At 38.3% G+C, this 15907-nt stretch overlaps 1 protein-coding gene across 1 annotated transcript in view; it reads left to right on the top strand.

The window, feature by feature from the left end:
- Positions 1–15907, top strand: part of TMEM131 (transmembrane protein 131) — a 93618-nt gene that overhangs the window by 28705 nt on the left and 49006 nt on the right. Inside the window, 2 exon segments of the mRNA XM_009866088.1 lie at positions 5444–5512; positions 15022–15145. Of these exon segments, the coding sequence (XP_009864390.1) occupies positions 5444–5512; positions 15022–15145 (193 nt within the window).

Here is a 15907-nt window from a genome sequence, read left to right as displayed (position 1 = left end):
CCCAGTTGCTGTTTACCTGTCCTTCCTGCCAAGTTTTTTCTCCTGTGACATGGAAAGCGAGTATGTGTGCCTGTGGCTCAGCAGCTGCAGTTCATGGTTCGGTGGTTTATTTTACCTGCCAGCAATGATGGGTTTGTACATGGGTTGTGAGCTGGAGCTGTTGTGCTGTGGGTATTTGTTGCGTTCTCCCATGAGCTGCAAAATTAGAGCTGTGGACAAGGAACTTAAACAGCTGTAGCTGCGTGCTGCACTATGTCAGTCTGATTGCAAGTATGAAAACATGAATTTAGGAATGACACTTGAACAACTGAGAACCGTGGATAGTGTATTCTACACCTTGGTTGGAGTGAGACTTTACAGAGATAGTTTAACTGGAGTAGCATCTTGTTTAAATCACTGCATCTCAATGGCAGAATGAAGGTGTCTTCATTGGGCCCTAGGGATTATGTGCAATTTTTTTTGTTTCTTAGGAAACAACTTAATTGGGTGGTCCTTGAGCATGACACAGGCCGTGGATTAGATATGCTTTCAGGATCTTTTATTTTAATTTCTCTTCTAAGATGATTGCTTTCTGTGTTTGAAATCTCAGTGTTGTAGAGTGTATTCTAATAAAACATGGATTTACAGATTTGAAAAATCTCCAGGCTTGCCAGCAAAATAGGCCAGAGCGCTGGCCTGTTTGGGGTTCTGTCACAGTGTGATAAAGATCTGCATCTCAAATGCCTCAATGCCGTATTACAAAGTAAATACCTAATTTGCTGTCTATCTCTCTGTTCTTACTAGTTTTACATGGACCTTTCTTTCAAATATTTTTCTAGCTGTTTTCTTTTTCAGTAGTGCTACTAAAAAATAGGCTTCTGGTCCACATGCTTCTCTAGAATCCTTGTCTTTCATTGTCTTTATTAGAGATTATAATCTCCTTCTTTATATAGCTTGCAGATATTTCTTCTCTGTCTACACGATTTAATCAGTTTTTCAGTCTGTATTTAACACGAATTGGATGAACTAGCCATTCAGTGTGTTTTGTTCTTGCGCATGCTCAGGTTACAGAGCATCTGTTCAAGCTTATCGCTGTTCTTCCCCACCGTTTCCCCAGACAACCCCCTCAGGAAGCGTTAGCTTTGAAGTTCAGTGTCTGAAATCATGTTTTCCTGATACAGGGTTAATGTTGGTGTAACTGAGCCAACCACTAGCTGGGTGTAGTTGATGAAAAGCTTCTGTTGCTAATCTTTGTATTCATCTGTACTTCTAGCAGTGGCTACTGCCAGATACCAATGTGGTCAAATATTTTGTGGGAGTTCCCTTTCTCACTGGAGGATGTGTTTAATAACCATATTTGTAAAATAATTTTAAGCATAAAAATTTAAATGCATTTCCTGATATATGCAGTTTAGCCTTATTTTAAAATATTAACATGTAGGGATGCACTCTGGAGAAAATATGAGTGGTTACTTTATTAGCCAAAAGTGTTATATCTTTGAGGTGTGTCTTTCAAGGATGTTGTGGCACAGTAAGTTTTCACTGTGAAGTACTTGCGTGTTTGTCATATTAAAAATCCACATGATTATTCCATTTTGTTTTCTGGTAATAGAAGTAACAAAGTAGTGGCTTTCTAAGATTTTGCTTTGCTAAATAAAACCATGGGTTCTCTTGCTATTTGATGGTTTAATGCCGTTTTCTTTATTTCTTTATTTATTTTTTAATTTGTGGAACAGGAGAGGAAAAAACCAAAGCCTTAAACAACTGGTAAAGTAATGTGGGAAAATACATGTAGAGTAATATTTAGGTTTGAATTTTTCACAATGGGAATTGAAGATGAATACAGATAAATTTCCATAGACCTCTTCCAGAAATCCTAGAACATCTAGAAAGGTAAACTGAGGATACAGAGAAACAGTTACTGCCCAACGTTGCAGAAATCTTAAAAAACTGTATTTGACAAGCATTTTCTTAATCTGTGTTTGACCCTGCATGTATTTAAAAAAAATAGAGCCTATTACTCTGTGATAAACAGCAAACTATTGTAGAAGTGCTGCAGAATGTCCTTAGAAGAAAGTGGTGTCTCAGCACAGATGGACATCCTTGTCACCTGCAGTCTTTCCCGGCATTGATATTTTGACTGTCTTTGTAAGAGCACCTGGGACAACCTGAAAAGGTGCCTGAGATGTGAGGTTGCACTTCAGTGAGTTGCGTCTGGTAGTAGGCTGCTTCTGGGTAGTAGCGGTACAGTAGTTAGTAATTGGGGTAAATGCCCTCTCACTTGGATGAGAGGGTGGATGGTGGAGTGAGGATAAAGATCGTGTCAGGGACTCTGTGTGGTTCATTCTCGAGTCATTTTAAAATCAAAGGTCTTGCAGAAGGTAAAAGGTATCGGGAACCATGTTCAGTCATTGTCAGGAACTAGTTGTTCCTGAAACTCCGTAGTTTCAGGTAACTTCTAGCCAATTTTTGGTCTACTGGAGCTTGTTGGCAGATGTCAACAGTTCATTCTCATTTGGATCCATCTTTTCCTTTTCATGTTGTTCTTCTTGACTTTGAAAGTTAGAAAACTTGGAGGAGTATGGAGAGAAAAATGTTTAAATTCTAATATAAGACCGGGAGCCATAGCTCTATGTGCATACAACAGTAATTAAGTTAAATGCCATTATGCTGTAAAGTTGCCCTACCCATGGGTGTATCCAGCCTTCAGTGAGCAGGTGCCCAGCAGAGCAGACATTATCATCATTTTCTAAGTCTGCCGCAAGTTGACTCATGTTGAGCCTTTCAGTAGGCAAAGTTTGGGAATCCAATATTACTTGTTTCCATTTGAATGTTATTACGGTTGTTATTTCTATTATGGTAGTTGGCATTCATTATGATGTAGCTACCTTTACCAAACTTTTAAAAATTCTGTGTTGTCCAAATGGCTGTCCAAGATATGCAGTCTGAGAAAATGTTGCTTAGACTTTTCCTGTATGTGGAGAATTGTATATGTCCTGATTGTTCAAATTCAGTCAAGTTGCTTTTTGACTGTATTTTCAATGCATTTGAAATAAAGATCTTCATTACCACTTTTGAAAAGACTGTATATATTTCTAATAACTTTTCCATTAAAGGAATTAAGATGTCCTTTTACCAGTAATAACCAGTAAGAAAAAAGTTACTGGGCTGACTGTTCAGAGTTTTGAAACTGAAAGTAATTGACAGAACTATTTTAAAAATCGTTACTGAAGAAGAGTGGTTTCTGTTTAGTGTAATCCTTGCAATGGAGGTACGTGAGCTTTTTGTCCTCTAAATGTTTTTTTCTTTTTTAAATTGGACCATAAACTTTGAAAAGTGAGATGATAAATTCAAAGACTTATTAACAGCTTGGTTTATCATTTCATTGCTAATATAATTTTCCAGCTTTATTCTCTTCTGTCAAGTGTGTCTGTAAGCTTCATTTTGTTGAGCACTTGTTCCACAAGGTTTGATTTTTAGCCTGAGAATATGCGTCCAGGCTTTCTCTTATTCGACAACTGAAATGAGTCACAGCAGCACTTAGTAGTAGCAAGAATTGTAATTTTTTGTAGATCTGAATACAGTTTTTCCTATTAGTGTGTCTTAAACCTCCGCTTCTCTTGTTTTATGATCTATATATACACACACACACACACACACACACGTGTGTGTGTGCATACATTGAAGCTGACTGTTCTGTGCCTAGTCTTTTGCCCTAATAGTGTTTTACTTTTCTTGTGTGGATAAAGCTATTTTTAACAACTAAGCTGTAAGTAGAATTGAAGGTGCTTCAACAGCCAAATTTACAGAGGTGTAAATCTATCAGCATGAACAGATCTTCCTATTACACATTATCGTAATTGAAGTGTGAAGATTCAGTTGTGGAGTACTAGTGAGTAACTGAAACTTTGTAGTCTGATCTGTTTGATCTGTTACACTGTTGTCATTGCCCAGATCTGTGCTGTTAGAGAGTACAGTTTTCATACCCTATTAGATTTTTATTCCTGTAAACAGTTTCCTTACTGAAGTGTTTTTGGAATATGGAAAGACCTCCAAATTTGATCAAGAATTAGTTTTCCTGGAAGTGTGCTGGATGGAATTATATTGAACTCATGGAGTTCAGTAAGGACAAGTATAAAGTCCTGTGTTTGGGGAGGAATAACACCAGGCACCAGTACAAATCAGGGGATGTCATGCTGGAAAGCAGCCCTGTGGAGAAAGACCTTGGAGTCTCAGTGGACAGTAAGTTGTCCATGGGACAGCAATGTGCCCTTGTGGCCAAGAGGGCCAATGGGATCCTGGGGCGCGTTAAGAAAAGTGTGTCCAGCAGATCTAGGGAGGTTCTCCTCCCCCTCTGCTCTGCCCTAGTGAGACCACACCTGGAATACTGTGTCCAGTTTTGGGCTCTCCAGTTCAAGAGAGACAGGGACCTACTGGAGAGAGCCCAGCGGAAGCTACAAGGATGATTAAGGGACCTGAACATCTCTCCTGTGAAGAGAGACTGAGAGAACTGGGGCTGTTTAGCCTTGAAAGGAGACAGCTGAGAGGGGACCTTATTAACGTATACAAATACCTGAGGGTGCCCAGCAATAGAACCAGAAATAATGAGTTTAAGTTAGAACATAGGAAGTTCTGCCTCAACATGAGGAGAAACTTCTTCACTGTGAGGGTGACAGAGCACTGGCACAGGCTGCCCAGGGAGGTTGTGGAGTTTCCTTCTCTGGAGACTTTCAAAACCCGCCTGGATGCGTTCCTGTGTGACCTACTGTAGGTGATCCTGCTCTGGCAGGGGGGTTGGACTAGATGATCTCTAGAGGTGGTTTCCATCCCCTAACATTCTAGGATTCTAGGATTCTATGATTTTGTTTTCTTCACTGCTGCATTGTTCAAGTGGTATTTAAGTTTTAGTCTTCATCTACTAGCATTCTCCTAAAGAATTCTCAGTAGGAGGTCAGTACAAAGCTAGGGAATGTTTCTGGTTTCTGTCTTCTGGAGATTGAGACTTTTTAATAGTATAGACCTGGGCTGTTTTCTCCCATCATATGGGCCCAAGGTTGTTTATGCAGTAATATAGATGTAGCAGAGAGAAACTCATGTTGTGCATTTGAATTCCTATAATGCATTGATTAATCTATTTGGATATTGCTATGAAAGATGATATAAATCTATTTAGCTTACTGTTTCACTTAGCTGTGACTATATAGAGGAAAACTAACATATCAGTTACATCCATTTCTAAGATGTGTACTCTTGCATAATCTTTCTTGGAGACACCACATAATAACGTAAGTGGCTGCACTATTCTGACTGGACAAGTTTGCTGAGTTATTTCTTCTTTTGAATTAATTGCTCTATTATTAGTCTTAATGAATGTTTTGCTAAGAAAGGGCAATTTGAGATGGGAATGGAGGGAAAAATGTATTATTTAACAGTATATTTGACAGCATTTTAATTTTTCTTGCAGTGTATCCCTATATCGGGGAAATTGCCGGCCTCTCCGGTTTGAGCCACCAATGCTGGATTTCCATGAACAGTAAGTTGAAAAGTCTTTTGATTGGTTTAGTTGGACAGATAGAAAAAAAAAAAATCAAGGCTATTTAAAACTGATGGAGAAGGTTGTATACTTATATTGCATTGATAGATTGTCCGTAATTGTAGTTGACCTACTTGTTCCAGAGAGCTAGTAAACATCATGTAACAACTGGTCAGCTGCCATGGTTTTGGTAGCATAGGTACTTGTACGTACTTTTTAGGTGCTTGTACAGCTGCTCTGCAGAGTGGAAACAGTTTTAAGTGTAGAACTTAATATACTGAGGTGAGATTACTGTTCTTCTTCTGTACAACCCGCGTCAGGGAGCATCTCTCCTTCCTCTCTACTCTGCACTGGTGAGACCACATCTGGAATATTGTGTCCAGTTCTGGGCCCCTCAGTTTAAGAAGGATAAAGAACTGCTTGAGAGAGTCCAGCGTAGAGCAACCAAGATGCTGAAGGGAGTGGAACATCTCTCTTATGAGGAAAGGCTGAGGGAGCTGGGTCTCTTTAGTTTGGAGAAGAGAAGACTGAGGGGTGACCTAATTAATGTTTATAAATATGTAAAGGATGAGTGTCACGAGGATGGAGCAAGGCTCTTCTCGGTGACAACCGATGGTAGGACGAGGGGTAATGGGTTTAAACTGGAACACAAGAAGAGGTTCCACCTAAATTTGAGAAGAAACTTCTTCTCAGTAAGGGTAACAGAACACTGGCACAGGCTGCCCAGGGAGGTGGTGGAGTGTCCTTCTCTGGAGACATTCAAAACCTGCCTGGATGCCTTCCTGTGTAACATCGTCTAGGTGTTCTTCCTCCGGCGGGGGGATTGGACTAGATGATCTTTCAAGGTCCCTTCCAGTCCCTAACATTCTGTGATTCTGTGATGTGCTCTAGCATGGCCGCTTTACTACCGCCTTAGTGGCAAAAAAAACTGTCAGTGCAGCTGACATTAGAACAATGATGTACCATTGTGGACATACAGCCTTAAGGAGAACAAACAGCTTCCAGGAACGTACCTCCATACTCCACCTTGCAGTTGCTTACTTGTTTCGATTCTCAGTGGCTGAAATGGTTTCCAGCAAAATTATCTGTGACTTCACTAAAAGAAAGGGAGGAGAAAGGAAGTTTAACATTCAGCAATGTACCTGTTTGTAGTCAGTTCCTCTGAAAACTACTTCAGTCTTAACAGTTACTGCGTATAGGTAGCTACAGTCATTCTTCTTGTTGACAGTCAAAATCAGTTCTAGAGTACATGGATGTAGCCTCTGTGCATGATTGATACTTTGACACAATGCAAACTGCAGGGAGGACATTTCAGACATTTTGCTAGTACTACCTGGAAGAAAAAAAACAGCCCAGGTGGGCCTTAATGCAGTATTGCTTCCCCCACCCTCAGCCAGCATTGCTACTTGATGAAAGGCTGCTTTATTTATGGATAAGCCAGGGATTATTAATAAAAATATAGTAGGCAGGACCACTGTGCAGTGTGGTGACTATGGAGATGCACAAGGAAGCTCATGTGTATTGGCATGGTGCGTACTTCTGTGTTTCTGGAAAAAGAGAGGTTGCTTTGAATGTTCTTTGCAAAGAGAACAAAAAAAAGCAAATGTAGTGCCCCTAAATAGCAAAGGTATATGAAAATGCCCTGTTTTACAGTTTTTTTATCTGTGCTTAGTCTAACAAAATTGTAACTTCTACTTCTGAGTGAAGAAATAATAAATCACTCAATCTCTTCTCCCTTATTCCTTCAAAATTGTAGAATCGCTAGCTTTTGATGTGTGGTTTTGTGTTTCTGTAGTGTTTTGGTTTGTGTTTGTGGGGGTTTTTTTTGTAATGTCAGTAACTGGCCCTAGGTAAGACGATATTGAGCTTCTAAATGAAATAGTAGGATACCTGGTGGTAAGCCCTCCTCAACTGCATCTCTGCTATAGCAAAATTAAATTATGGTCGACAAATTATACTGATGAGTATATACAAACTCAGACTTGTAGAGAAGTTTGCTCTTTGTTAGAGTTACTGTAAACTTTACATACTGAGTATTTTTTAAGTTATTTTCTTCTTAAACGGCAGTATTTTCAGTTCATAGTAAATACAGAATTTTATACACCTTTTTCTAATATGAATTGTTTTGTTGATGTGCTCTGAAATACCTTGCTTTTAAAGGTCATCTATATTTTGCATGCTCATCTGAAGAAAGCTGCATGTGCTTCTTTGCTTTGTGGATTTCCAAAGATGTACGTTTGTTTGTTTTCCTGCTAAAAATAGTTTCTGGACAGTATTGTAAATACTTTTAAGCTGTTCTTCATTGTATTTTGGCTTTTTAAGTAAGCTGTTCTTGTCAGAGCTGAAAGTATTGAAGAAATGCTATAGATCTAGTACTCTGTTCAATTAGTGCAAATCTCTTACTTAGGGCTCTGTAAAACAAATACAAAAATTGCACTGGGGCATTGCTGTCTTCAGTCCAAATAGGGAGGCTCTGTGTTAAATCTTGGTTCATTATGCATTCCTTTTTTAAAATTTTTTTTTCCTAACAGTCATCTGCTGTAGTTCAGGCCATAATCTCAAGCAGAAATCGGGTTCTGATTTATTAAAACTCCAGTAAGATGTGAAAAACAGTTTTAGAAAAGGTTTATACATGAAGTCCCAAGGTTCAGTTTAAAATCTGTGTTTAGGCATTTAAATAAAAGTGAAACAACTCTGAGAAATGCTGAGTAGCTCACACCTTATAGTGGGATCAAACTGCAGGTACCAAGCAACTTGGAAGTTAAATAATGCAGATTTGAGCTTTTGGGTTTTTGCCTTTTAAAATAGACAGGGTTTTCGCATTCAGATTCTGTCTTTTCTTTCTTTGCTTATTACGGATTTGAGGAAAGGCGTCAAACGTATATTTAGTTTCTGAGTAAGTATTGTACCTAAGTGGTGTTTTGTTAATAGGTAACATGTAGCGTTTAGTAAAACAATCTTATTCAAAGTTCATGTTTATGCTGACCTGTCAACATGTATCATTCCTCAGCTAAAGAAAGTTGCAATATTTAATGTTAGTTGTAAGCTAGTGCATTCTTCTTGGGATGTTTCTGGTCTGCTTAGAGTGTGTGCGTTTGGTAAGATGGTTCAGAAACATGTCAACTTGAGCAGGAATAATATTTTTTTAGGAGTTACTTTATCTAGGGATCTCAGAAAATCAAAATCAGTATTAAGTTGATAAAGAGCTGCTGCAGACAGACTTCCTGTGTTCCACTTGGAGCTGAGATTGCAATGGCCTTATACTTTGGTTTTATAACAGCTGGGGGTTTTTTTAGTGCTGTTTTAATATAAAATAAACATTACCATATTCTACGACTTTGAAGGCAGTCCAGGTAATCTCACATTTATCAAAGGAAAACTATGCTGTATATTAGGATATGCAAATCTTCAACTCACTTGAAGAGATCCCAAATGTTCTCTGTATACATTAAGCCTCTGGGAATGGGGTGGAACTGAGGCAGGTTCTCCCGTATCACTGCTCCAGGGGACTGCTTGGACTAAGTGGAATACTCATTTGGTTACTTAATGAGAAAGCCTCCTGCTTGTGTTTCTGAAGCAACACCAGTCTTCCTCTGGCACAAATTCTGCAACATGTTCAATATTGGAGATTTGGGGCTTTAAAGAGAACAAGCAAGCAAAGAAACCTCTACTCAAAACCACCTCCACAACTAGCTGCCTTTTAGTCTTACCTGTGTTCTGTTCCTTGTAGTCTCTTTTTTAATCTCTTACTCTCCCCTGTTGTTAGATGGGAATGGAATAATTGAGGTGTTCTAACATACAAACACTAACCATGACGTCTTCCATAGCTTTGGGAGTTGATTCCTCGGAGGCTATTTTGGCAGAATGATTATTACTGATATGGCTTCTGGGTTTGAGAGGAGTTTTCATATTAGAGCTCTTGCAGGTGGCCCATCTGCATTTCAGGAGAATTTGAATCTTCATGAATCTTGATACACAGCCTTCATCTGTGTTAATTCAACCATGACTGTGTAAAAGTAAAGTTTGTAAGCTCTTCACAATTACATTTTTGGTAGAAGTAACTTCTGGTAATGGGGCACCTGAGTATGGAGTATTTTAGGCTACTAACATGATATAAGATAGAGCTGCTTGCCATCAAAATTTTAAAATGTGCAATTATTTAAAGATGAAGTTGATGTGTTACCCATGCTTCACGGAAATGATTGATAATGTATGAAATAATACATTTAGCAGAAGTAATATTTTAATCCTTGATCAGCCTGTGTTTCTGCAGTGAATGGAGGTTCCTGCTTCACTCAATTTGAGCAAGGTCCCATTCTCTAGACAAAGTTTTCTTGTTGGTAGGACACTGTTCTGAAAATCAGTCTTTCAGTTTTCTGGTGATAAACAGTCTCACTTTGCATTTCCTTAGAAATGTTCTCCTTAGGGGATTTTATAATGTTTTCATGTTTCTTGTTTGTGAGCTCTGGTCATTGGCAGGGTATTCTATGAGGGCTTGAGTTGACCTTGAACACAATTGCTTGGTAATGTTCAAATATTTGTGACCTTCCTGCAGGTCCTGAGCATACGTTTAGCCAATTGGTGTATTTACTTCAAAAACTCTAATCTCTTAAAAATAAATAGGGATGAATTTTAACAACTAGAGAGTTTATCCAAACCTCTAGTTTTCTTAACATTTTAAACAAGTATATTTACAGATGATTGAAAGGACCTGTAAGGTACCTATAATGTGCAGCCAAATATTTACACAGTACATTTGATACACTTCTGAAGTGTGAGAGTCTGAGAATGTTGGAAGGTTTTTTTAAAATGTTGCAAAATAAAATTTTAATTTCCTCTGGAGTTCGTTAAAATGTAAGAAACTGTTGACAGTTAATTGACATTTAGTCCAGATCTACCTCTAGTTTTGTTCGCATATTGCACTAGACTGCAAAATGCTGCCAAAACAAATAGTAATTTATTACACTCAGATTCATTCAAATTGCACGTGGTGACATGATTCAATAAGACCCTACTACAGGTCATTTTTATATGAGGTTTTGCTAACTGTAATGTGTAATTTAAAGGAACTTTCTTGATTTGTTAAAAGCCAGTGAAATCTTGAAGCTGAGAAACAATGGGTTTATAGGCTGGTACAGAACCAAAACCAAGCAAAAAGCATTCTCAGTCTTAGATGCTTTGGTTACTCTTAACTTGCTGGTGTCGCTCAGTCTGTGATGCTTAGTTTTCTTCAGAATGTAGTATAAAAGGCATTCCCTTTCAATCTCTAGAAGTAACCGTGTAAGACCAGATAGTTTCACTTCATTAAAAGCAGCTGAATGCATTACAAGGCAACACCCAAGTCCTTGTTAAGAGTTCACTCTCTCTGATCTTCTGACTGGAGAACCATCAGAATTGGTTCAGGAAGTTCCCAAGCTGCATATAATTACAGGCTACGAGAGTTTTCTGGGCACCTAACTTCGAATGCTTTTCACATTATTACACTTTTGCCTTCTAGGCATCCGCTATTCACTCCTGTCTGACACAGGATACTAATTTAATCCACGTGAAACTTCTGATAATACTGTGTGACAACTGGTCTTACAGTTGTTTCAGCAGTTGCTAAAGATGCTAAAAGAAAAAAAGGAGGAAAACATATTTTTTCAACTCTCAAATGCATGAGAAATTTACCTGAATTGAGTCTTGAGTACATTCACTTATATTCACTGCATTCCAAAATCTAAGTGGGAAGCTTTTGGTTGACTTCAGTTGCCTCTCCAATCTTATCAGAAAGGAGATGGAAGAGGAAGAATGTACCTGCGGAATTTATGTCCTTTGCTTCAGTAATAGATTCGTATCTGGTTTCATAAATCAAGTGGACATTTTACAGAAGCATCTCAACTATATATGCAGTAAGAAAAAAACAGAATTACTCTTCTAAAAGGGCTTTTTCTCCATCCGTATTTGCTTCACAGGGAGTAGCTAGATATTTTGGCAAGTTAAGTGTGAGAGTAACTCAAGGGCCTAATCTCCCCAACTTTTGCGGAAGCTGGTTTCCTTTATTAAATGAATCTCCCTGTTGTTCCCTAGAGCAGCAGTGAATTCCATGACAAGGACATCCTTACAGTACCCTGCAGGTACTACCTCAGACTTTGGAAAGAGTTGAATTGCAGCAGTAAAGAATGCGAACACAGGCTTCTTCACCCATTTGAACAGGCACCTCACCTTTGTTAATTACCATGTTCTCATCTGGGTTGTGCTATCTGTTAGTTTATCAGTGTAGGTGGACCTAGCCTTACACAGGGACAAAAGATGAGGAGAAAAATTTTATATGCTTTGACAGTTCATGTTTGCCTGAAGGTGTGTGTCTGTGCCAGGCTCTTGAAATGAAGTGCAGGCTGTTGCAGCTCAGGAAATTCTGCTGTAAAAATTGGTGCTAGATAAAACTGTATTTGTGCTGATCATTGCGGCTTGAGGATCCACAATCTGGAGAGCAACCCGTATGTGATCGTTACCTGGGATGTAGGTTCATTAAAGGTGTCTGTTGCACACTGCTTTGACTGGATTTTACCATATCTGATGGCAGAAAAGGCAGGTGAGGTTTGTCCTATTTCTGTAGGTTTGGCTAACATCGAGCTTAAAGAATGTAAGGCAAGCTGTATCTAGGAAAAAAACTGTAATACTGGACTCTTTGTTTCAAAATCAGACTGGTCAACAAAATAATTAAAAAACCCCATAGTCCAAGCATCAGAATTTGTTTTTAGTGATTTCTCTCTTTATCAGCAATAATTGTACTGTGGTGGTTTAGTCTGGAATCTGGAGTAGTGAGCTGTAATGTCTGTCATGGCTGCTTTTCTCCTAGTTGTTTTTATAGGCTTTAGCCCTTCAGATATACTGTCTTATGTTCTCATCGTTGCAGAAGGAAAGACGTGAAGGTCTTAAAAGACTGATAATATTTGAAACATTTCCTGAAATAATGACTTTTACTTCCAAACTGCCTTTCTGACAGGAACAGCCTGGCACTTCAGTATTACGGATTCACTCAACATAGTTTTCTTGGGTTTGGGGTGTGGCACACATTATGCATCATAAAACCTGTCACTTAAGCCAACTCTGATCTTAGGTTTTCAGTACACAGCTGGTTTTCTGTAGAGACCACAGGTGACATGCTAGTAATGTCTTTTGCTCAGGTGTAGTGTTCCTGCTGTTGTGCTTTGTGGGAACTGTTCTCCTTGATTCTTGGTTTTGGCTCTTCAGCTCCTCTTATGAAGACTGATTGGAGTGCATTGTAGTAGAGGAGAACAGGGACTTCGCTTTCTTGAGGAGCTACTGAACATGCCCTGAGGAAGAGAATTACCCAGAAACTGCAATGTTACAAGGAAAAAGAGCTGCAGAGGGTTCTGGCAGCATGTCTTCCACTGAGGAGAATGAGAAATTGTAGTGAGAACCTAGGGAACAGACAGCTGGATCTTCAGGAGAGATTGAAAGAGTACTTCTTTAAGGCATGACCACTTCTCTAAACAATTAATTCACTGCAAAATTGCTGACTGTTATAAAAGCTTGCTTATGCCTCTCACAGTTACCATGCAGAGAAAATACTCAAGCCCACCTGCACTGATGTCGGTGAAGGACTGTTTGAAGTGGTGGGTTCAGAATTTGGGGATACTGGGTAACCTCCATATCAGCGGATACTTTTCTTAGCTGTGCTTTTGTGGCTGTTTTTAGTGGCTTTTTTTTTCCTGAGAGTAACATAGAGATGGGGAACTTTGGAGGGCTGGTGCTCATTCAGATTCCTCTGGTCTGATAAGCTTTTCCCCAGCAAACAGAGAGCAGGTGTTAGGTTTACCGTTTGAATCCATCGATCAACAATGTAGCAGTTACAGCAATTAGTGCGAAACATCACAGATGACAAAGCATTTTGCTTGCTAATATCTCCATGTATACTGACAATAGATGTGAATACTTTTATGTTATGGATTAACCTGGATGTTAGGTTTTATATAGGTTTTACAAGGTGAGGACAGATACTGTTGTCTTTATTCCTAGTGAAGTAAGAGAAATCAACATGAGATTTTATGACAGTGAAAGAAGGATCAAGAACAAGAGTTTGCTGATGGAAACATGAAAATAAGAGGACTCAGCAAGCAATGCAAATAGATTTACAGTAGTAAAGTGCAGATATATTTTACTGATACTTACGATACAGTTCACTGAAGGTTAATAATTTTTGTCTTTGAATAATATCTTTAGCATCTGTTTAGTCCATGTTTCGTAAGTATTCGTAAGTTCTGTCTGTTACCTCAATCACTTTATCAATTGTGGTATAGTTTGATAACTCTCACTGTATCCTCTATTCAATGCAACCCTTAATTTACAGTAAACTTAGGTGGATCTATCTGTTGGGACGCACCATCCTCCCAAGTTGAAAAACTGGTAACTACAATAGCACTTATTAATTTGGTCTGGTAAAGTTAACTGACAGTGGCAGAACAACTGCCTGCTATGCTAAGTCAGCATTGCTTCAGGTACTACAGATAGTAATTCTCATCAATAGTGTAGCAGCCCTTGCAAGTATTGGAAGCAGGTGACATGCGAGGGAGTGCTGTGTGGAATATGTGTAGCCTGAAAGTTAAGAGTTAACTATTTTGAATTCCAAAATTTAATTTGGAGCAAATTGTAGTATACACACTTTATTAGTGCTTTGGTGCTGATGTTTAATGCAAATATGTTGTAAGGCATGAAAAAAATCTGAAGAGATACTAAAATCTGAAAAGTAATTGGTGAGAATGAAACGTTTAGTGTCACATTAGCTGTTGTAAGCAAAAAGGAAAAAGCCTAAAGCTTGTGTGGAATAAATTGTTAGTGTGTCTTTTACTGAAATAGTGTGCTGTTGTTTAACTGTTTGACTTCTGTGTTTTAGACTTCTAGAATTTATCTCAGGCATTTCTTGGTTTTTTTCTTGAGGTCTGGATTCAAATGCAGTATACAAATAAAACTGATGTTGCTGCACATGTCTGTGTACTTAATTCTATAAAGCATATTATAAAATATAATACCAGAAAATTTCTGGGTTCTGGGCAAGACTACTTACAACTTTCAGGAAGAAAAAAAATGTGCTTAGACTTTTGTCTAGAGAGTGTTCTGTTTATTTTAAGTTGCTGTATGCAGCCTTTCTCAAGATAATTATTATGTAGAGGTTCTAGCACAGGAAGATAAAACTTTGCCTCTTCTGATTCTGAAGTAAAAACTTCACAAATAGAATTTCATTTTGTATGGCGTCATTTTAAAGGATGATACAATGTTAGGTAAGCCTTCAGGAAAAGTACTCAATAAAATAATAGAAAAGAACTTAGCTAAGTAATTCTACAGGGTAGAATTTACATGTGCTACTTGAAAAAAACATTTAATGCAAAGTTCTATTGTTAGTGTTCATCACTGTTATGTTCATATCTGGTTTAATGGGACAAAGCCCAATACTCTATTTTCTAGAATTCTAACACTTTTAAAATATTCTCTTTGTGTTTTGACAGGCCAGTTGGAATGCCAAAAATGGAAAAAGTTTACCTACATAACCCTAGCTCAGAAGAAACAATTACGTTAGTATCAATATCTGCTACAACATCACATTTTCATGCATCATTTTTTCAAAACAGGGTAAGTTATTCTACTTTCTCAGAATGAGCTTTCCCTTCTCCCTCTCTACCCCAAATGAGAGCTCCATTTCCCTCCCTCCTTTAAATGAACTACTTAATGCAATGATTACATACCTAGAAGCATTAAGATACTGCAGTTCTTGATCTCCTATCAGTTACCAAGCAAATCTCAGCTGAGCATGGAAACACACACAAACCCCATTAGAAAAGAAGGAATGAAATATTGCGTGGTCAGAAGTATTCTGACTATGTTGAAAGTGCAGCAGAACTTTGTTGCTGAAGTGACTAACTGTATGTTGCCTTAGAGCACATACAAGAACAAGGTGTTCTTATAGTTTTTCTTAAAATTTTAAGTCCCTTGAAGGGTTGTTAGTGTGAAGCAGTTATTCCAATGTACTTACAACTACTTCAGTCACATTACTGGAACTCAGAAGTTAAGAAGCATGATGTCAGCAGGGTTAACTCTTAACCGAATTCCTGTCAGATAGCCCTCTCGTTTCAGTTTTGTGTGCAGGGCCTGTAGCTTAGGAGGAGTCATGTAAACACTAAAAACTTAAGAAAACTTGTCTATAAGCAACCCTTTTCACTTATGGAAGTCTTGTAGTAATTGCCTTTCTCCAGTGTTCTGTAAACTGTCAGTTTAAAGTATTTCTGTGGTAAGCTGAACTCAAAGCTTAGAATTCAATATAAACATTCAATTATGTATGATCCTGCACTAGATAATAGTTGTAAAATATCTGTTTTTAAATTATTTTGTTGCATG

The sequence above is a fragment of the Apaloderma vittatum genome, unplaced genomic scaffold (assembly GCF_000703405.1).
Source record: "Apaloderma vittatum isolate BGI_N311 unplaced genomic scaffold, ASM70340v1 scaffold543, whole genome shotgun sequence".
NCBI classification, from domain to species: domain Eukaryota; kingdom Metazoa; phylum Chordata; class Aves; order Trogoniformes; family Trogonidae; genus Apaloderma; species Apaloderma vittatum.
Note: the sequence above shows the minus strand (reverse complement) of the source record. Positions and strands in the feature narration are given on the sequence as shown.